This window comes from Danio rerio, chromosome 24 (genome assembly GCF_052040795.2).
Source record: "Danio rerio strain M-AB ecotype USA chromosome 24, GRCz13ab, whole genome shotgun sequence".
In the NCBI taxonomy this organism is placed as follows: domain Eukaryota; kingdom Metazoa; phylum Chordata; class Actinopteri; order Cypriniformes; family Danionidae; genus Danio; species Danio rerio.
In genome coordinates this window covers 42,661,417-42,683,550 of record NC_141044.1, presented here as the reverse complement: position 1 = coordinate 42,683,550, position 22,134 = coordinate 42,661,417, and the positions used below count along the sequence as shown (strand labels likewise).

At 35.9% G+C, this 22,134-nt stretch overlaps 3 protein-coding genes across 21 annotated transcripts in view; 2 read left to right on the top strand and 1 right to left on the bottom strand.

The window, feature by feature from the left end:
* Window positions 1–2,527, top strand: part of slc12a7b (solute carrier family 12 member 7b) — a 107,225-nt gene extending 104,698 nt beyond the window's left edge. For 12 of the 16 annotated variants that reach the window (XM_087310049.1, XM_087310048.1, XM_087310045.1 and 9 more), the window contains one exon: window positions 1,519–2,527. In XM_087310049.1, the coding sequence (XP_087166175.1) occupies window positions 1,519–1,610 (92 nt within the window). In that variant the 3' untranslated portion in view covers window positions 1,611–2,527. Of the gene's footprint in view, window positions 1–20 lie in introns of all 16 variants that reach the window. The other 4 variants (XR_015525283.1, XR_015525281.1, XR_015525284.1 and 1 more) reach the window with 2 other exon arrangements.
* katnip (katanin interacting protein) overlaps window positions 1–22,134 on the bottom strand; it is a 1,410,884-nt gene that overhangs the window by 1,169,294 nt on the left and 219,456 nt on the right. The gene's annotated exons all lie outside the window — the stretch shown is intronic.
* gfod1 (glucose-fructose oxidoreductase domain containing 1) overlaps window positions 9,085–22,134 on the top strand; it is a 42,495-nt gene continuing 29,445 nt past the window's right edge. For all 4 annotated transcript variants that reach the window (XR_015525332.1, XR_015525333.1, XM_087310153.1 and 1 more), the window contains exon 1: window positions 9,085–9,760. Coding sequence is in view for 2 of the 4 variants with exons in the window: in XM_087310153.1 (XP_087166279.1) it covers window positions 9,508–9,760 (253 nt within the window). In the remaining 2 variants the exon portion in view is untranslated. The remainder of the gene's footprint in view (window positions 9,761–22,134) is intronic.

Here is a 22,134-nt window from a genome sequence, read left to right as displayed (position 1 = left end):
ATAAACCCAAAAATGAACAGCTCTGTTTTGACCATATTTGGAATGGTCATGAATATTAATGAGCTAAACTGACAAGCTTTTAAAGCCCATGCAGATGTTTTGTTTATTGATTCCAGAGCATCTGAGGTACAAGCTGTAAAAGCTCTGACCTTTTTTGAAAAGGGGCGGGGAAAACAGCAGGTCATTTGCATTTAAAGGCACACACAAAAACAAGTGTAAGGCCTGAAAACTGTATCCTTACACTATTATCAGATTGTATGTTTGTGTTTCTGACAGCTAATGTAAAAGAAAAGGTGCCACAGAGTGCATTGATTCAAATTAAATTGTTCTCTGATATCAACATTATTGATATGTGGCTTATGTAAAAAAAAAAATGAACAGAAATGGTTTTATATGCTCATTTATAGCCACAGGAATTACCCCATAAATAAACAGCATGGTTTTGACCATATTTGGTATGGTCATGAATATTAATGAGCTAAACTGACATGCCTCTAAAACCCATGCAGATGTTGTTTATTGATTTCAGAGTATCTGAAGCACACGCTGTAAAAGCTCTGCCCTCTTTTGAAAAGGGGGCGGGAAAAGCAGTTGCTTATTTGCACACACATAATCAATGTGTTTTACTTCAACACAAAAAGAGTCCTGAAAACTGTATCCTTACAATAATGTCAGCTTGTTTGTGTGTTTTTAACAGCTGACAAAAAGAGAACTCAACCTAAAGGTGCCACAGAGTGAATTGATTCAATAAATTAAATTGTTCTCTGATTTCAACATTATTGATGTGTGGCTTAAGTAAAATAATGACCAGAAATGGTTTTATGTGCTCATTTATAACCTCAAGAATGAATAGCTCGCTTTTGACCATATTTGGAACGGTCATGAATATTAATGAGCTAAACTGACATGTTTTTTAAAATACACGCAGATGTTTTGTTTATTGTTTTTATAGTATCCGAGGCACAAGCTGTAAAGCCTCCACACTTTATTGAAAAGGGTCATGGAAAGAAGCAGCTCATTTGCATTTAAAGGCACACACAAACACAATGTGTTTTACTTCCACACAAAAACAGGCATTTATGGAAGAGATATATAATACAATAAATGATCTTTCAGGCATTTTTGACTTTCTGAGGGACAAAATAAAACCATTTAAAATCATTAAGGGAAAGTTCACCCGAAAATAAAAATCCTGTCATCATTTACTCACTTTCCACGTGCTCCTGTTTGAGTATTTTTCTTCAGTTGAACACAAAGCATGATATACTGAAGATGTCCATGGCTGCTTATTTTCCCAGATTCTTCAGAATATTTTGTTTTGTGTTCAACAGGAGAAAACCACTCTTTTATGACCACTTGAGGGATGGTAAACACTACGGATATTCAGTTTTGGGGAGTGTACTGTCCCTTTAAGACTAAACATCTGTACTGTCCCTTTAAGACTAAACATCTGTCTTTCTGTGCGCAAATTATTTGGGACATGTAGGATGATATTGATTCTTAACTCGTGCATCTCAGACATGGAGTTTATGGAGGTTATGATGGAGGGTCTCAACCGGGTCCTGTTGGTGCGCGGCGGTGGCCGTGAGGTCATCACCATATATTCATAAAGAGGACTGCGGCCCAGTCAACAGGAATTCTGTTTTTATATTTTCCACAGCAGCGCGGGGCGTCATGGAAAACCCAGAGCTTTGGGTTTCAGCTCAACATCACGTCCGGCTGCCTGTTTTTAGTGGACGGAGACATTTACGACCCTCCAGAAGAGAGAGAGTCAATGTGACGGCCAGACAACCACATACCGCGACACTTTAATTTATACTCATTGACTGTTTTATCTTCTTTTATTTGTTGGTATTATGCTAGTTTTTATGTCTGTTTCTTGTGCGGCATTGGTTTGGGATTATCAAGAGGCCAAACGTATACCATCCGACGGCTTTAGTTGTTTTCTATACAGTTCATAAGGGTTTAATGCTGAAGCCTAACGCCCATTCATTCGTCATCATGAACCTGCGAGACTTTTTTATTTGCGTTCATCGGCTTGTCGCTTGATACCCAAAACAACAGCACTCTTCAGTGAGCCAGTCTTCCAAAACAAAGTGTTTTCTTGTGCTGTTTGGCGAATCCATATCCAATATGAGATGCTTTTTGTTCAGTGTGGAGGGAATGTTTGAGTTTTTCATGGCGATGCAGCAGAGATGCTGAATGTGTCGGATGATAAGGATTGTGCAATACTTTTATTGATTATCAAGGCGTCAGCGGCTGAGCGTGACGTCCACTTACTGAGTGTTTTGTATTATGAAATGTTTAATGCGCTGATGAGGACTAAAGTTTGGTTTTGGCTCCATCTTGGCATGAATCACTGGAATCAGGTGTGGTTTCAGGTGTATTTGCACTTTTTATTTGAGTTGTACAGTATGTTGAAAGCGAAGGACACGGCACACAACATTTGCTGACGATCAGAACCAGCACTGCAAGATTTTCCTTTTCTCAGCAATAAATGTGTTTCCCAAAAGCTGGAACAACTTTACAACGTGTCTGTGTTGACGTTCATGGGGAAAATCCCTTTTTTTTAACCAATTTAGGCGATATTCACATATTGTTTGCATCATGTGCCTCAAACTAACCAATCAGCTTCAAACTTTGTATGAATAATACACATTTCAGTAATAACAGTAGACTAATTACCTCAGACAAACACAGAGCACACAAACACTGCTGCGCTTTTTACTTTTCTCCATAAATAAAGCTTGTATCAGAGCTGCAGCAAGGATTTGTCAGCTTGTCTTCCTCTGAAAAAAATGGTCGAAATTATACTGATTATCAAAGCATTTGTATCATGTGACTAGCACTAACCAATCAGCTTCAAACTTTGTATGGATTATACACTTTTCAGTAATAACAGTACACTAATTACCTCAAGCTCGTATCAGAGCTGCAGCAAGGATTTGTCATATTGTCATCCTCTGAGAGAATGGTTAACTAGCAATGACAGATGTCACAGGAGTGTTTTGACGTGCAGTCAATTCTGCATTTGTTTGAGCTACAAATGTGTCCGAGATTTAAACACTGGCTCAGCCAATGGAGTTTATTTTGGGGCGGGGCTATTTGGTTTTAACCAAACTTTTTTTTTTATGACATTTTACGAGGATTTAAAGTAACTTTATTTAGGTCATCACAAAGCAATTTTAAATATATATCCAGCTTTTTTTGTTGCTCTTATTTTTTTATATGAGGTGTTCTTACCAAGTTAGACGTACCTCATTGGTCCAAACGCAATGCATATTAAATGCATTGTTTTCTGATTGGCTATTATTTTACTGAGTTTTGTTGATGTGACTTGGATAGGACACATTGTCATGTAATCTAAACTGTTGTTAAGATGTTTTGGGCTTTTTAAAGGAAATTTAAGGAATAGTTCACCCAAAAATTATAATTCTGTCATTGTTTACTCACACTTTACTTGTTTATTACTATTTACTTACTTCTGTTTAACACAAAAGAAGATATTTTGAAGAATGTTGGAAACCTGTAACCATTTACTTCCATAATAATTGCTTTGTAAAGGAAGTCAGTGGTTACATTTTTCCAACATTCTTCAAAATATCTTCTTTTGTGTTTAACAAAATAAACAATCTGAACTTAAGGTTCCGAACTGATCTGAGATCTGAGCCTGACAGGCTGCAGTAATCAGTGAGTGTAAAGTGAAATCTGTGCCTCCGAGTAATTTCAATGAGAGTGCTCCCTGATCGCAGAGCTAAGCAATCATGATTTGAGGGCTTTCTGATTCATTTTTGGATTAAAATGAAGAGAAAGAAGCTTTAGAAACGATGCAATAGTGCACTTTAACAGCATTTTAATAAACTCAAATTACTGAACTTCATTTAAAACAGCTTTCTTTAATTATAATAATAATAATAATAAATATATATATATATATAGTTTTTTCATATGCATGCCATTTAAAATAGGAAAAATGCTTATTATTTGCAATATTTTGATCTGAAATTGTAAATAGACAGTTTCCATATGTTTATAGAGCTAAATAAATATGAACATCTTAATTAAACCTTTATCATAAGACCAATATTAAATAAACTGCATTATCATATATTTTTTCTTGTTTTTCATATCTGCATATATTAAAATCAATTAATAAGCATGCACCAGTGGAACTTAAGTACTAATTAAAACAAAGATGTCTCCAAAAAAAAAAAAATCTAGAAATTTGTTTAAGTCATATAGATTAGAGAATGAAAGTGACCTGCATGTATTGAACAGCAGGGGGCGCCTAAAACTTCCTTCAGTCTCGCTCAGATTGTGGCGGTCTCTCTCTCTCTCTCTCCTGATTCAGCACATCAACACTCATTTACTATTCAGATGCAGTTATTGATTTTGTGGTGGTCTGAGAGGTCAAGATCCATCAGCCTGATCGATATTTGTGCTTTGGTTCATTTGGCTTCAGGATCAGGGAATAAACATTGAAACGAGCCCTGCACCCAAACACAAAGCAGCTTAGATAAGATAGAGAAAGATTATTGTATTGTACATCTCAGGATCTTATACATACAGTCAAGCCTGATATTATTCATAGCCCTGCCAAATTCTGACTTAAAATTTTTGTTCAAATGTAAATAAAAGCTGAGAAATATATAATTTTCCACTATAATCTCTCTTTTTATTGGTATTATTATCTTTTTTGGAGAAGCCGGTGTCATTTCCAGTCAAAATAATAATATGTTGACTAATGGTTGAATTAAAGTAACTTTAAGTCTGAATATATATAGGTCAGTTTATTTTATGTCTTGACTAATAGTTAATAAAATATTAGTTACTTTAATACTATTTGAAGTCGACATGAGCCAGAAGTGTCTGAGGACTTTTATTTCAGCATGATGACTTATTTCCAGCAGACACATTGGCACTGTGGCAAAAAGGTCGCTGATTTGAGTCCCAGCTGGGTCGGTTGGCGTTTCTGTGGAGTTGGCATGTTCTCCTCGTGTTTGCGTGGGTTTCCTCCGGGTCCTCCGATTTCCCCCACAGTCTAAACACATCCGCTAAAGGGAAACTGATTAACTAAATTGGCGGTAGTGTATGTGTGTATGTGTGTGTGTGTGTGTGTGTGTGTGTGTGTGTGTGAACGAGTGTATGGTTTGTTTCCCATTACTAGTACAAAACAAATGCTGGATAAGTTGGCGGTTCATTCCACTGTAGCGACCCCTGATAAATAAGGGACTAAGCCGAAAATGAACGAATGACCTATTTCTAATTGTAACTGAATATTCAGTAGGGGCGGGGCTTCATCTTTGTGCTCCAAGTAAGAGGGGGAGTGGCTTAGCATATTTTGGCCAATCTGTCAAACTGACATCATCAGAGAATGACTGCTGTTCAAGAGCAGAAGCACATGGTCAGATATTAAAGCTAATAAAGTTTAGCAAAACAAAGTGATTTCATTTAACAGATTAATTCTTCTAATTAAGACTAAGAATGTGCTAGCAAAATAAACTTTAATTTTAATGCAGACTTTAGAGAATAATTATTTTGATGCTGACACATTCAGATGGTCGGGTCAGAAATAGGCATCAACAGCATGAAAGCATGGATCCATCCTGCCTTGTATCAGCGGTTCAGGCTGGTGCTGGTGGTGTAATGGTGTGGGGGAGATTTTCTTGGCACACTTTGGGCTCATTAGTACCAATTGAGCATCATGTCAACGCCACAGCCTACCTGAGTATTGTTGCTGACCATGTCCATTCCTTTATGAGCACAGTGTCTCCATCTTCTGATGGCTACTTCCAGCAGGATTACACACCATGTCATACAGAATCATCTCAGACTGGTTTCTTGAACATGACGATGAGTTCACTGTACTCAAATGGCCTCCACAGTCACCAGAGCTCAATCCAATAGAGCACCTTTGGGATGTGGTGGAACGAGAGATTGGCATCATGGATGTGCAGTCGACAAATCTGCAGCAACTGTGATGCTATCATGTCAATATGGAGCAAAATCTCTGAGGAATATTTCCAGTACCTTGTTGACTCTCTGCCATGAAGGATTAAAGCAGTTCTGAAGGCAAAAGGGGTCTAACTCGATACTAGTAAGGTGTACCTAATAAAGTGGCCGTTGAGTGTATATTATATACAAACATTAAACATTGTATATTATTTTAAAATAAATAAACTTTAATTTCAATGCAGACTTTATGGAATAATTGCTAATTTTTATATTAGATTGTAGTCATTTAAAAAAATAGACAATTAACACTGAACTTCAACTATAATCGCACAGAATTATTAGTAGAAGGATTAAAAGAGACCTATCATACTTCTTTATACAAGATGTAAACAAGTTACAACTCAATTTAGCTCAAAATACCACACCAATAATGTTTCTACCTCTGTGAAACTGATCCTTGTAGGCTAATTGTGGTGTTTTGGAGTCTGTCGCTTTAAATTTAAATGAGATTGTGCTCTTTTCAGAAGAGGGCGGAGCCAGAAATGCCTGTGTGTCAGCATAGTGGCAGATTCAAAAACAAGACTAACATCCTATGCTAATGAGGGAGAGATGGGCACTAGTGGGCGGGGCTTTCCCCTTCTGATTACACGTACAAAGGGAGAATGTCAGGTTTGATTAGGAACAAGTACAATGAATACAATTTGACTGATAGATGCTGCTATATTCAGACTGTTGCCATACAACTGTGTTTAAACCCCTTATAAAAGTGATTTCTGCATAATAGGTCTCCTTTAACACATGAATATCTCCTGAGGGTGTCATCCTGTTTCTAAAGCAGCTCTGCTCTGGGGTTTTGGTGTTTTTCGCAATCAGATGATCAGCACATGATCTCCAGTCAGATCACAGACACACGAGCGACTCATTAAATCTTCATGAACTCACTGATGGACAAACACAGAGATCACAGCTCAGATTCAGCGTTCCTGATTCACAGTACTCGTTCATCTTCATCATCCTCTCTCACTCTGTATCAGCAGGTTCAGGAGAAACCCAGAAACCCCCCGGCAGCAGAAGCAGACAGATATCGACTCGCTGCTACTGTATTTTCCATCTGAATATTGACTCATGCTTACATCGCTTTAGGAAACTGTGCAGAGTTAGGGCTTTGAGGTACTTTATTGCTGATGTAATGGTTTATATTTTTACATTAATATTAATATTCCTTCATTCATTTTTCTTTTGGTTTAGTCCCTTTATTAATTAGTGGTCGCCACAGCGGAATGAACCCCTAACTATTCCAGCATATGTTTTACACATCAGATACCCTTCCATCAACCACACACATGGACAATTTGACTTACCCAATTCCCCTATAGCGCATGTGTTTGGACTGTGGGTGTAAACCAGAGCACCAGGAGGAAACCCATGCCAACACAGCCGAGACTCAAACCAGCAACCTTTGTGCTGTAAGGCCACAGTGCTAACCACTGCGCCACCATTCTGCCAAACAAAATATTTAGGTAAGGTAAAAAAAAAAGCTAAAATATTTGTATTTCTTCATCTTATATAATGTTTTATAGTTGAATATAGTTTAAGTTCACTTTATTAACTATTATAAATGTAGAAAATATAAATAGTTAATGTTTAATGTTTGATATATTAATCTTTTTGTATTTTGATAAGCCCAAGATGGTGACATTCCTACAGTCATGAAGGTTAAGATTTCACTTTTTATCAACTATATTATTATAAAAAAAGATAAAAAATAAGTGTAATAAAATGTAAATATTATGTCATTTGGCAGTTCTGTGTGGAGTCTGCATGTTCTCCGTGTTGGCGTGGGTTTCCCCCACAGTCCAAACACATGCACTATAGGGGAATTGATTAACTAAATTGGCTGTAGTGTATTGTAGTGTAGTGTGTGTGTGTGAATGAGTGTGTATGGGTGTTTCACAGCACACTGGGTTACAGCTGGAAGGGCATCCCCTGCGTAAAACATATGCTGGACAAGTTGGCAGTTCATTCCGCTGTGGCAACCCCAGATTAAAAAAAGGAACAAAGCTGAAGGAAAATGAGTGAATGATTAAATATAAACGTAGGTAAATGTAAACATTATTTGTTTAATGTTAATTTTATTTTAAATATATATAATCAGCCTTTAGTTCCTTACTGTGCTCTATTTAATTTCTAAAATATTTTTAAACAACTATAAATTCTGATCTCTCAAGGTTATTGTGTTTTCATCACTGCACATATATATAAAAATAAAAATACTATTTTATTATTATTATTATTATTAATGTTTGAGATTTAATTTCTAATATAAATATGAATAATTTAAATATGTTTTTTTCCTTATGTTTATTGATTGTTTTCCCTTTTCTCCCCATTAACTAGGCATACAACAACAATGCAGCCTACACAGCACATATCTACACCCTTCTTATATATGTATATACACATATACATACACACATATACACATTTTAATAGCATAGGTAAAAAATATAATAATCAATATATACATGTGCATGACAAAAACAATAATACAAAAAAAAATAAATAAATAGAAATAAAAAAACATGTTCACAAATACAATTTACATAATATTCATATATGGTTCCCAAAGATAAAGTCCTTCTGCTTGCCTTTGATGATATAAGTTAGTCTCTCCAGTCAAGAATTTTGATATTTATTATAAACATTATAGGTTAAATAATTGTTAAATATAAATATTATTTAATTATATATATGTATATATCCCTCACTGCGCTCTATTTAATGTATCTTTTTAAAGGGAATAATCGTGATCTCAGAGTCCCGCTGTGATCAATCGCGCTGTGCAGATTTCGCTGTCTCTCATCTCCTACTACGGCGTAGGCTTTGCTTACAAATATTACGCATTAAACCATGCTGACGTTGCTAGGTAACCTTCCCGCGTCCTATTACGTAACGCAATAAATACTCCCAAACCCCGCCTTTGTCAACACACAATTCGCCAACTCCCCCAGCGCCCACATACTCACGGCCAATCAGAACGTGCGCTTTCTCCAACGTCACCCTGCGATATTAATATTCTCGCGCAAAGCCTTCGCCATAGTATTTAAAGCGTCCGGTAGTGAAGGAGTTAACGGAGAGGGCGGAACTCTGCACCGGCCGCAGTAGATGATCGCAATATTGATACCGAGAGCTTCGGAGACGCTTACAGCAACATTTAATCATTCAAGATATCATTTTCAACGCCTCATATTGACCCCGGATGATGATACCGAATGAACGCGACGCGCGGAAACCGACGCGGAGGATTCAGTGGAGATATAACGTTAATATTACATCATCATCATCGCGTATATTGATTTTAAATATTTGCAGGCTGGATTATCACCTTCATCCTGGTTCATTTGAATGAATAGTTGTTGATTTTCTCATTTGTTTTGAATTTGAGCCGTTAATAAAGCGCGAGGACGCAATGGTCATCGCCGTGCACGGGTTCGAGCGCGCGCCCGCCGGGTGTCCCGCAGCCTCAGGTGTTGTGTGAGCCTCTGTCCGGTCATGTTGCCCGGTGTGGGTGTGTTCGGGACCAGCCTGACGGCCCGGGTCATCATCCCTCTGCTGAAGGGCGAGGGTTTCTCGGTGAAGGCGCTGTGGGGTCGCACGCAGGAGGAGGCGGAGGAGCTCGCGCGCGACATGAACGTGCCTTTCTACACCAACCGGATCGATGACGTGCTGCTGCATCCGGATGTGGATCTGGTGTGCATCAACCTGCCGCCGCCGCTCACCCGACAGATCGCCGTCAAGACATTGGGTGAGCCCGCTGTTTTCCTCATGCTTCATCTGGAGGCATTGCTCAATGCTGCAGGGCGCTTGTCAGATCTTGTTTTCATGTTAGGTGTGGCTTTTCTTAATGCATGACAATATCACACACTTGCATCATCAGTGCTTGCATCATAATAGTGCTTTCTGTCCAGTTAATGCACATTGAGAAACAGAAACACACAGTTTCTGCAGACTTTCAAGGGCTTGTTGCTAAAAGGGATACAGCTGCGGTGGGAAGCAAACAAGAATTATTTATTTACCAAACCATCATGATCACAGTGATGTAAAACTGTAATTAAACAGAGTATTATTCAAATTATTTATTAAATTACCTATTAAATTGTATTTTATTAACCCCGAACCCCAACCCTCACAGTAATGTAAAAACACTAAATATACAGCGTATTATTCATATTATTTATACAATTACACATTAAATTGTGTTTTATTAACCCCAAACCTAAACCCAACCATTACAGTAATGTAAAAACAGTAGTCATGCCATGTGTCATTCATATTATTTATTAAATTACTCATTAAATGGTATTTTATTAACATCTACCCCACACTAACCCTCACAGTAATGTAAAACATTAATTATACCGAGTGTCATACATATTATTTATCAAAGTACACATTAAATTTGTGTTTTATTAATATCTACCCCATCCCAACCCTAAACCCAACCCTCACAGTAATGTAAAGACAGTAGTCATGACAGGTGTCATTCATATTATTCATACAATTACCTATTAAATAATATTTTATTAACGTCTACCCCACACCAACCCTCAAAGTAAAGTAAAAACAGTAAATATACAGAGTATTGTTCATATTATTTAATAAATTACCCATCAAACTGTATTTTATTAACGTCTACTACCCCATCCCAACCCTCACAGTAATGTAAAAACAGTAAATATACAGAGTATTGTTCATATTATTTAATAAATTATTACCCATTAAGTATTATTTTATTAATGTCTACTACCCCATCCCAACCCTCACAGTAATGTAAAAACAGTAATTATATTGAGTATTATTCATATTAATTATAAAATTATCCATTAAATTGTAGTTTATTAACGTCTACTCCCACCCCAACCCTAAACCCAACCCTCACAGTGATAAAAAAATATTAATTATACCCAGTGTCATTCATATTATTTATTAAAGTACACATTAAATTGTATTTTACTAACCCCAATTCTAAACTCAACCCTCACCCTAATGTAAACAGTAAATATACAGAGTATTATTATTATTTATTAAATTACCCATTAATACCTTTTTGTAGAGATAAAGACCAAAACTCGAGTCATTGGATGGAAACGCTGCTTTATTCTTAAATGTTATGCAATGTTTAAGTTTTGTGCATAAGTCTTATTTGCGTCGTGGGATGGAAACATATCTATTGATCATATTTTCACATGGATTCATCCATTCATTCAGTAGTGCTGTGTAGTGCAGATCCTGGAGAGCCGGTGTCCGGCAATTTTAGGCTTCAACTTGCCTCAACACTCCTGCATGGATGTTTCTAGAAAGTCTAAGAGCTTAGTTAGCCCAGCTGTGTCTGATTTGGGTTGGAACTAAACTTTGCAGGACACCCGCCTTCCAGGACCGAGTTTGGACACCCCTGGTCTAGTGTAATGACATGAGAGGAATCTCAATGAAAGAGCCTCATCTGAATGCATGTTAGCAGGTGGAGACAGGAGTTTAATGTTGTGTTTTTGCCCATTGCTCACTCATGTTTTGGTTCTGTGAGGCTGTTGTGTGGTCAGTTGTGGAGACGGGCAGACTGACGTTTACAGGTGTCCAATAACGGTCAGAAATAACCAGTGAGAATTACTCAACTCTGGGGATCAGGAACATCACCTCAAAATAACCCCAGACAGGAACCATCCACAGACTGCAGTATTATTCTCCAGCACATCACCCTGCATGCGGAAATAGCTAAAAAATGGCCGTATACAAGTCTTGTCGCCTATCCGAGTTTTAGGAACAGCAAATAATGATTTGACTTCTAGTTGATCATTTGGTATCAGAAGTGTCTTATATGAAAGGCAAAGGCCTCTAGATGAAGCTTATTTGAGCACAATAAAATCTGATCATGCCTTGATTATTAATGATTTGATTAGGACAGTAAGATCTGACTCTGCTTAAAGTCTCATCACTGAACAGAAATAATGTCCAGTATAGAATATAAAGTCCTGCTGCAGTGGAGACAGAATGAATATTGTGTCTGACTCCATCATGAGCTTGGAGGACTGCATCCATACATCTCTGACATGACTCAAATCACTGATTAATAAAGTCATCTGGAATGAAGAAGAAAGCGTTCCTGCAGGACTCCCAGAGTTCATCAAGACTCTTTGTGTTCATCTTCAATGCCTCCTCCTTCATCTTACCCAGGACATGCTCTACAATGTTCATGTCTGGTGACTGGGCTGGCCAATTCTGGAGCAGCTTGACCTTCTTTGCTTTCAGGATCTTTGATGTGGAGGCTGAAGCATGAGGAGCGCTATCCTGCTGGAGAATCTGCCCTCTCCTGTGGTTTGTAATGTAATGGGCAGCACAAATGTCTTGATACCTCAGGATGTTGCCATGCGCTCTGCAGATCTTATGCACGCCCCCATACTGAATATGACCCTATACCATGAGTTTTACCTTACCAAACTTGACTGATTTATGTGAGAATCTTGGCTCCATGCTGGTTCCAGTAGGTTTTCTGCAGTATTAGTGATGATTAAGATGCAGATTAACAGATGATTCATAGGGAAAACCTTCTGACACTTTTCTAAATTATCAACTAGAAGTCAAGTTATTATTTGCTGCTCTTACGACTGGGATAAACAACAAGACTTTTGTCAGGTAGTGTATTGTTAAACCTCTATATATTTGTATATTTAATGTTATGCTATTTATTTTTTGTGTAAGTGATATTTTCCCGTGCAAATATGTCACGCTTTGATGTCTTACTAGAGCTATGTTAAGCTGCTTTGACATAATCTATATTGAATTGAATTGTACAGGGTTGCTATGATGTTATATGGAGTTGGGAAGTTGAGGTGGCTGCTATGGTGTTGTAGTTATTTGTTATGGTATTTTGAGATGTCGCAAGTGGTTTGCTATGATGTTGTAGGTGTTGTTAGGGTGTTGTAGGTGGTTGCTAAAGTGTGTTGTAGATGGTTGAATGTTAGCGTGTTGTACTGTAGATGGTTGTAGAAAGATTTTATTTTGTGCTTCATGCTTGAGAATTAAGCAGTTGAATCTTTTTAAGAATCTGAGTAAAAGAGGGCGTTATTGTAGATACTTGTCATTCTTGTCAGGTCAGGTGAACTCAGCAGTTCCTCAGGTCATGTTAGTCACGTTCACATCATGGAGATTGCACACTAGCTGTGATTTATGATGATAAGAATCTCATAAGGCTTCATCTTACTCAGATTGTGTATCTGCCAAGCTTCATTGCGGTCATAAAATCAAATCACACGAGTTTCCATGCTCTGATTATACTACATGTTTACCTTGAGCTTACTGTAAACCTAAACAGACATGGATTTACTGGCTTGTGTCGTGGGATTTGATCACACTCATAGTTTACTCTGGTCAAGTTGTGAAATGTGTCAATAAAAAGGTAAAAGACCATTGTGAGTGTTCAGCTCTGAGTAAACATGTACTTTAGAGCAAATGTTTAAGCTGCGCGTGTGTGAATGTGTTTCTGCTAATCTGTTTAAAACACGATTGATTTTTTTCACATTTGCACATTAGGATCATGTTTATAGTAATAACAGAGGATCTGATCTAAATAGACAGCAGACAGCAAGTTAAGACCGCATTTAAAACCTTTTCTTAATTAAAAAAATTTACATTTTATATACATATATATATATATATATATATATATATATATATATATATATATATATAAAATCAATTCAGGCTTTGCTCCTTCTTATCTGCTCTCACTTCTGCAGATCTATGTGCCCTCGAGAAACTTGCGTTCTGTGAATGAACGTCGCCTCGTGGTTCCATCACAAAGAGGGAAGAAATCACTTTCCCGAACTCTCGCACTCAATCTGCCCAGTTGGTGGAATGAACTCCCTGACTGCATCAGAACAGCAGAGTCACTCGCTGTCTTCAAGAAACGACTAAAAACTCTGACTCCTCCACTAACTACAAAAAAAAATTATAATAATTACTAATGTTTTGCTTCTTACACTTTCTTTACACACCTGAAACTTGCCTATAGCACTTATTCATTGTTGCTCTTATAGTTGTGTAAATTGCTTCCTTGTCCTCATTTGTAAGTCGCTTTGGATAAAAGCATCAGCTAAATGACTAAATGACTAAATGTAAATGCTATTAGCTAGAGTGGCCCAAAGGTGAACCCCGAGCTGAAAATTACCACTTATGGGCGGAGTCACAAATAACAACAGCCAATCCGAGTCAGAATATCTACCAAGTGTTTTTTCAAATGTTTGCACCTCGACAGTTTTTTTAGTCTGAATTAGAATTAATTAGATCAGAAAAATGTTTTTTACCTGTTTATTTTAATATCCTTAAATAAATAAATGATTAAAAGCAGAGCTAATAAAATAGCATTTTTCTAAGGAAAGGTTATATCATAAGAAATATTGTTATCACAATACTCAACAAAATTTCATAAACTGTATATCATCATACAATATTATTGCATAAAACATACATTGCCATACTGAACAATAATACTGCATATGTAATATTTAGTATCATGCCGCTCTGCTTTTGGCTCTCCATAAGCAGAAGAATAAAGGTCCACTAGAACAGATATTGCTAATACTGAAACTGCTTTTAAAGCTCACTTCCTGTGTGAAAGGTGTGTGGTGATGCAGTCTTCTCTTTCTGTGTGTGTGTGTGTGTGATGCATTAATAAGCAAACTGAGCTGTATGAGTGTTTGTACTAGGGCTGCATGGTATTGGAAATATCTGACATTGCCATATTTAGTTTTTTCTGCAGTATATATTGTGATATGAATACAATTTCATCAGAGGACTTGAAAAGCTTTATTTGGAAATAATTCATATATAGATATTAGCCATAAGTTGCTGATGTGGCAGTAAATAAATAAATAAACATATATATATATATATATATATATATATATATATATATATATATATATATATATATATATATATATATATATATATATAGATTGATCGACATGTTATATTTTTATGCATTGCATCAATATATGTTCATACACTACAAGTATAAATGCAAAATAAATACATAAATAATATGAATAGAATAAAGATTTAACAGAGCAAAGATAAGTTAAATCTGGGGAGTCTAGCAGTGTTCAGGTAAAACTCAAATGCTCTTTATTGTATAAATAATATACATTTTAAGTTACAAACTGTTACTTTTTAAAAATGCTTTAAACTTCTGAAATTGAAAAAAATCTTTTATTTTGATTAAACCCTGCAGTCAGCGGTTCATTCCGCTGTGGTGACCCCTGATAAATAAGGGACTAAGCCGAAGGTAAATAAATGAATGAATAAACTGCAGTTCACAAATCTCCTGTTTCTGAATTAACTATAAGCCAGACTCAATATTGCAGATCTTCAGATATGATTATTGCGATATTGAAGCTGAGACATGATATATTGTGCAGCCCTAGTTTGTACTGTAGATCAGTTCAGGTGGAGTGACAGAAATGTGTTTAAAGTCATTAACATCAGCCTGATTGACAGCGCATGTGATGATGTTCAGGTTTCTGCAATCCTGTCTGTCCTGTTCGAGTGGATGGATGAGAGCAATTCGGCTTTCCTGGAAGTTGCTCTGCTTTTCTAAAGGCATTTTTCCTGGAGTTCAGCTTAAGGCCACATGGTTTAGGGATATAATGAAGTCGTGCTTGCAATTTAAATGTAATCTTTCATGCTAATTTAAAGGGATAGTTTACATAAAAATACAAATTCAGCCATCATTTACTCATCCTCCACTTGTTCTAAACCTGTTTGAGTTTCTTTCTCCTGTTGAGCACAAAAGAAGGGATAAAAACAGCCATTGACCTCCATAGTACGGCAGTTTACTCCAGCATTTTCCAGAGTATCTTTTGGAAATTTTCTCTATTGTTTTAAGAAAGCTTTAGGTAAACATTTGTGATTTTATAATAATAATACGAAGAAGAATAGTAATAATAACATTAATTCATTCATTCATTTTTGGCTTAGTCCCTTTACTAATCCGGGGTCACCACAGCGGAATGAACCACCAACTTATCCAGCATATGTTTTACGCAGTGGATGCCCTTCCAACTGAAACCCATCTCTGGGAAACATCCATACACACTCATACACTACGGACAATTTAGCCTACCCAATTCACCTGTACTGCATGTATTTAGACTGGGGGAAACCGGAGCACCTGGAGGAAACCCACGCGAACACAGGGAGAACATGCAAACTCCACACAGAAATGCCAACTGACCCAGTCGAGGCTCGAACCAGCGACCTGCTTGCTGTGAGGCAACAGCACTATCTACTGTGCCACCGCGTTGTCCTGTAATAATAACAATAATTAGTAGTAGTATAGTAGTAGTAATTATAATATTTGACCGTTTTTAATACGTTCTGTATTTGTCTTGAGTTTATTCAATGCTTTTTAACTTTTAAACATTTTCAACTTTTTAACATTTGCAATAGATTCAGATTTGTTAAGAAAAATCAATATTTGTTATGCATTTAAGTGTGGAACAGTGTAATTGGGATTGTTAATGAATGTGTTATTGTTATTATTAATAATAATCAAGCTTGCCATTCTTGTCAAATTTGGATTTTAATATAAAAATCATGCATTATCCTTTATTATATTTTTCATGTATTTTTAACTTAAATTGGCAATGGATTAAGACAGTATCAATGAATTATCCTGTGTGTGTGTGTGTGTGTGTGTGTGTGTGTGTGTGTGTGTGTGTGTGTGTGTGTGTGTACTGAAGTGATCCTCCAGGAATAGAGCAGATCTTCAGTGAGTCTCTGTCGCTCTTCAGGAGTGTTGGACTCATTATACTGTTTTTTAAAAACAGACCACATCACAAGCTGAAAATATGTTTATTTCTTATGGATTCCCTTTCTACATATTGTTAAAATGTATGCCTAATTAATAAATTATATAAATTATGATACCTATACAATTTAACAGTCATTTATAATTCGTTAAGTAATTTATTAATTGTTTTAGCGTAATATACTGTAATTCCTTACATTTATAAAGCTCTTTTCTAGACACTCAAAGCGCTTTACACATTGGGGGGATCTCCTCATCCACCACCAGTGTGCAGCATCCACCTGGATGACACAACGGCAGTCATATTTCGCCAGACCTGCTGATTGGTGGAGAAAAGAGAGTGATGAAGCCATTTATGAAATGGGGATGATTAGGAGACCATGATAGACCAAGTCCAGTGAGTAAATTTGGCCAGGATGTCAGGGTTAAACCCTGGGATTTGACAGAGTCAGCTTTAACGTCTCATCTGAAAGATGGCTCTCACTGAGCAGTGTAAAGTCCCCATCAGTATTCTGGGGCGTTAGGACCACTAACTTACCAACACTACTTCCGGCAGCAACCTAGCTTTCCCATGTGGTCTCTCATCCAGGTACTGACCGGGCACAGCTTAGCTTCAGTGGGCGACCATGTGAGAGTTGCAGAGAGCTAGCTTCTGGTCATATACTACAGGGGTTCTCAATGTGGCGGTCGCGAGACAACGAGGGGTCGCTTAGTGATTTCCAATAATCTCATATATTTTATTAAAATATTAGAACGATCATATTTTATCCATAACCTGCACAATATAAAACAACTAGGGCTAATTATTTTCAACTTTTAATATATTTAATATATACCTAATATTTAATAGTTAAATAAAAAAACATGCAAATAAACTGTCATCAGCCTTTCAATTTTCTTTCCATTTATTGTGACTCCTGGGTGTTATTATGCTTGAATAACATCACAGAAATAGCTTTAGTTGCAGCAGATTAATGTTACGGTACAATGTTAAACTTTGACACCTTTATGGCACTCACATACTTAAAAAAGGCCACTGCTGAACAAGGAGGACGATCTCCAAGTGGCTCCAAGTCTCCAAAATTAAGCCAAGAATAGCCTTGTGCTATAAACATTCCCATTAAGTGAGATTATTGAATTAAACAAATTAATAATGATTATAAAGAATATACTGTTGCACTTTTTTTTGTGTCGTCAATAAGCTTGTTTTGTAGTTCCTATTGGTGTATGTGCACCATTGTGTGCAATATTTGTATGCTTATAACCACCTCTGAGGATAGAGGGGGTCGCGAGTCACTGGTGTTGTTATTTTAGGAGTTGCGGCCTGAAAAGTTTGAGAACCCCTGATATACAACACCAACCCTGACAATATATCACTGCAAACTATTACAAATCTTTACCTTTTCAAACTTTTCAACATCAAAGTTGTTGGAGGAAAGATCGAGATCCCATAATGCAATTCAAAAGCAAAATGAACATCATTTTCTCAGTGAATGTCTGCTTTGGTTTAGTTTGGCGTCATTATTGCTGTATTTAGAATGAAAGATGTTGAACTTTCTGCAGTTTCTGGCTTGGTGTCCTTCATCACCTTCTTCATGCGGTGTGTGTGTGTGTCTGTGAGATGTGCTCTCGTTCCCATGATTCCTCTGAATGTGTGCGCTTGTTTCAGGATCTCGGCTTTAAGCCTCCTGGACGACTATTGACATGCTAATGTCTGCTGGAGAGAAACCCGCTCCGAGTGCTGTGAAATTCTCTTTGTTCACTCAGATGAATCGCTTTCAGACGCCTGACAACTGAGCATTCCTGAACCTCAGTGTGTGTGTGTGTGTGTGTGCGTGTGTGTGTGTGTTTGTGAAAGCTTAAAAAAATAGAAAAAAGAAATTGGTTTAGAGCTAAATTAGTGCTGGGCAAAGGTTAATCGTGTGCAAAATAAAGGTTTGTTTTGACATATATGTGTGTGTGTGTGTGTGTTATATATTTATTGTGGATATTTAATGTAAACACATGCATAAAATCAAAACTGTACAAAAAAGTGGGTGTTGCAGTGGTTAGCACTGTCACCTCACAGCAAGAAGGTCACTGGTTTGAGTCCCGGCTGGGTCAGTTGGCATTTCTGTGTGGAGTTTGCATGTTCTCCACCGTGTTGGCGTGGGTTTAATCAGGATGCTCCGGTTTCCCTCACAGTCCAAACACACGCGCTATAGAGGAATTGGGTAGGCTAAATCATCTGTAGTGTGTGTGTGTGAATGAGAGTGTATGGGTGTTTCCCAGTGTTGCGTTGTGGCTGACAGGGCATTCGCTGCGTAAAACATATGCTGGATAAGTTGGCGGTTCATTCCGCTTTGGTGCCCCCAGATTAATAGAGACTAAGCCGAAGGAAAATGAATGAAGGAATATTTCATTTTATATTTAATTTGTATCATATACATGTATATATTTTAAATATTAATATAAATCATACATTTTCTCAAAAGTATGCATGTGTATTTCTATATAAATAATGAATATATACATAATACACACATATAATGTCAAAACAAACCTTTATTTTGGATGCAATTAACGGATTAATCTCTGACCAGCACAATTGAGTTTTTTCAAATAAAATAATGAGAATCATAAAAATATTTAAATATATATCATGAGAATAGTGTTGATGCTACTGTTGCAGATGTAGTAAAAAATGCATTAATCTAAAAAATAATAATAATAATAATAATTTCATGTAGCTTAACTTGCTGTATTCAAATAAATTAAACTGAATAACAATAATAAAATAATAATTAATAAATGTAGACATGTATTTAAAAAAAATGCTAGTCACAAAAAAATCACTTAAACTTATAGAAAATATAGTATTTAATAATAATATTTAATATGTAATAGTATTTCAGCAAAGTGCTGTAGAATATATATATATATATATATATATATATATTTTTTTTTTTATATTTGCCAAAAAAGTTAATTCATTCATTCATTCATTTTTTGGCTCAGTCCCTTTATTAATCTGGGGTTGCCACAGCGGAATGAACCATCAAATTATCCAGCTTGATCTCACGTGCTAAGATGCGCGAATGTCTCCTAAATCTGCATGTGTGGTGAACATTTTGCAGTGAAAACCGTCGCACGGCACCAATTTTATGCAGTCGCACAAATGCTCCCAAATATATTTTGAGATCACTTAGATAAAATTTGGGTGCGTATGGTCGCAATTTCGAGCCCTGGTATGAGTGTGTGCGTGCGTGAATGAGTGTGTATGGGTGTTTCTCAGTACTGGGTTGCAGCTGGAAGGGCAGCCGCTGTGTAAAACATATGGAATAGCTGGAGCAGTTTATTCTGCTATGGCACCCACTGACAAATAAGGCACTAAGCCCAGGGAAACTGACCGAATGAATGAATTACTAAAATAAAGTAAATATTTTTATTGAATATCACTTTTTAAACAGTAAAAAAATGTGAACAAAATTACAAAATAAATAAATACACCTAAAACCCAAAATTAACAAGTAATTAAAAATATAAATTAGAAACAACACTCAATATCACTTCTACTGCTTGTTCAAAAAACTTAGCTAAAATGAGCTAAAAACTAAGATTTTTTTTTGTGGGGGGCAACTCTATTGATAGAGTTCAAATCTATTTGCATTAGAACAATATTAATATTTTTGTGTAACCCAGCATTTTAACAGTGTACAGTATTCTCTCAGTGACACTGAAAGCCCAGTGTCAGCATGAACCTCATTAACGCCGTTTCTGAAGCGCAGCATTACGTGTAAAGTGCAGTATAAAGCTCTCTGGCTTCCTGTGGTTTGTTCTCTTCATCCTGCTGAATGTCTGCATGTGCTGGACTCGCCACACCTTCAGATCGCTCAGAGACGCGCTGTGATGATGTCACAGGAAATGAGGAACAGGAAGTGTTCATGGCGCTAATGTGAAAAGCAGACCGTTAGCATGTGCTCTTATTGACTGAATAAGGCAAAGATGGTCAAAGCTCATTCGTGACACAACGTCTGATAACATCCTTCCTGTTCACCACACGGCCTTATATGGAGCTTACGCCAACCATGGAGAAATTAATTTACAGATATTTATGCAAAAGAGATTTTTATTTATTTGTTACTGTTTTTTTTTTATTATGCAAAAGGTAAAAGTTATTTTATTTATTTATTTATTTATTTATATTTTTGTTCAGATTATACCTAAATATTTTTTATGATTTTTTATATATTTATTTATTTATTGTGTTTTTTAGATTATACCAAAATGTTTTTATTTATTCATTTATTCATTCATTTATTTATTTACTGCATTATGTATAGATTATACCAAAATGTTTATTTTATTTATTCCTTTATTTATTGCATTTATGTTCAGATTATATCATGTTATTATTTTTATTTATTTATTTATTTAATTTTTGTTCAGATTATACCAAAATATTACTTATTTTTTTATTTAAAATTTTTATTGCGTTTTTGTTCAGATTATAACAAAATATTTAAAATTATTTATTTTATTTATTTATTGCATTTTTATTTAGATTATACCAAAAGATTTATTTATTTATTTATTGCATTTTTGTTCAAATTATACCAAAATATTTTTATTTATTTATGTATTTTTTATTTGCCTTTTTATTCAGATTATACCAAAATGTTATTCTTTTTATTAACTTTTTTTTAAGTTATGAAATAGTTATGCACTTTTAATGATTTATTGTTCATTAAAGTGATTTGATAAACAATTATAAGTTAAAAAAGTAGTAATAAATAAATATTGCTTTTAAATCTTGGTATTTAAAAAATATAAATATATTAAAATATTGCTCTATTATTAAAAATGTGTTGAATTTTAATACATAATAATACTTAATTTTTAAATAAATAGTAAAGTGTTGCTTCATTCTGAACAAACATTTCACGAACACTACTTTTTGTCACATGACCTCATTTACATTAATTTACATATTTATTACAAGCATTTACAGAAATAAATATGGGTTTATATTGCGTTTTTTGCTTCAGTTTGTATAATAGCATGTTAATGTTTGCCAATTCTAATCAAATCATGAGTTGCACACTGTTTACAGCGTACAGAAATAAACTAGTTTGAACAGTAAACTATCCTAAATATAGCCGTATGCAGCGTCTGAATGAAATGTCACACGTCACGTTTGTCCAGACTTTCCAGATACACCGTCTGGTTTTGTGTCAAAACATCGGTTATTTTTGTCCCACAGTGAAAAAGGGACTCTTTCTGCTTTATCCAGAAAAGCCTGATCAGTTCTGTCCAGTCCAGTCCAGTCAGGTTCA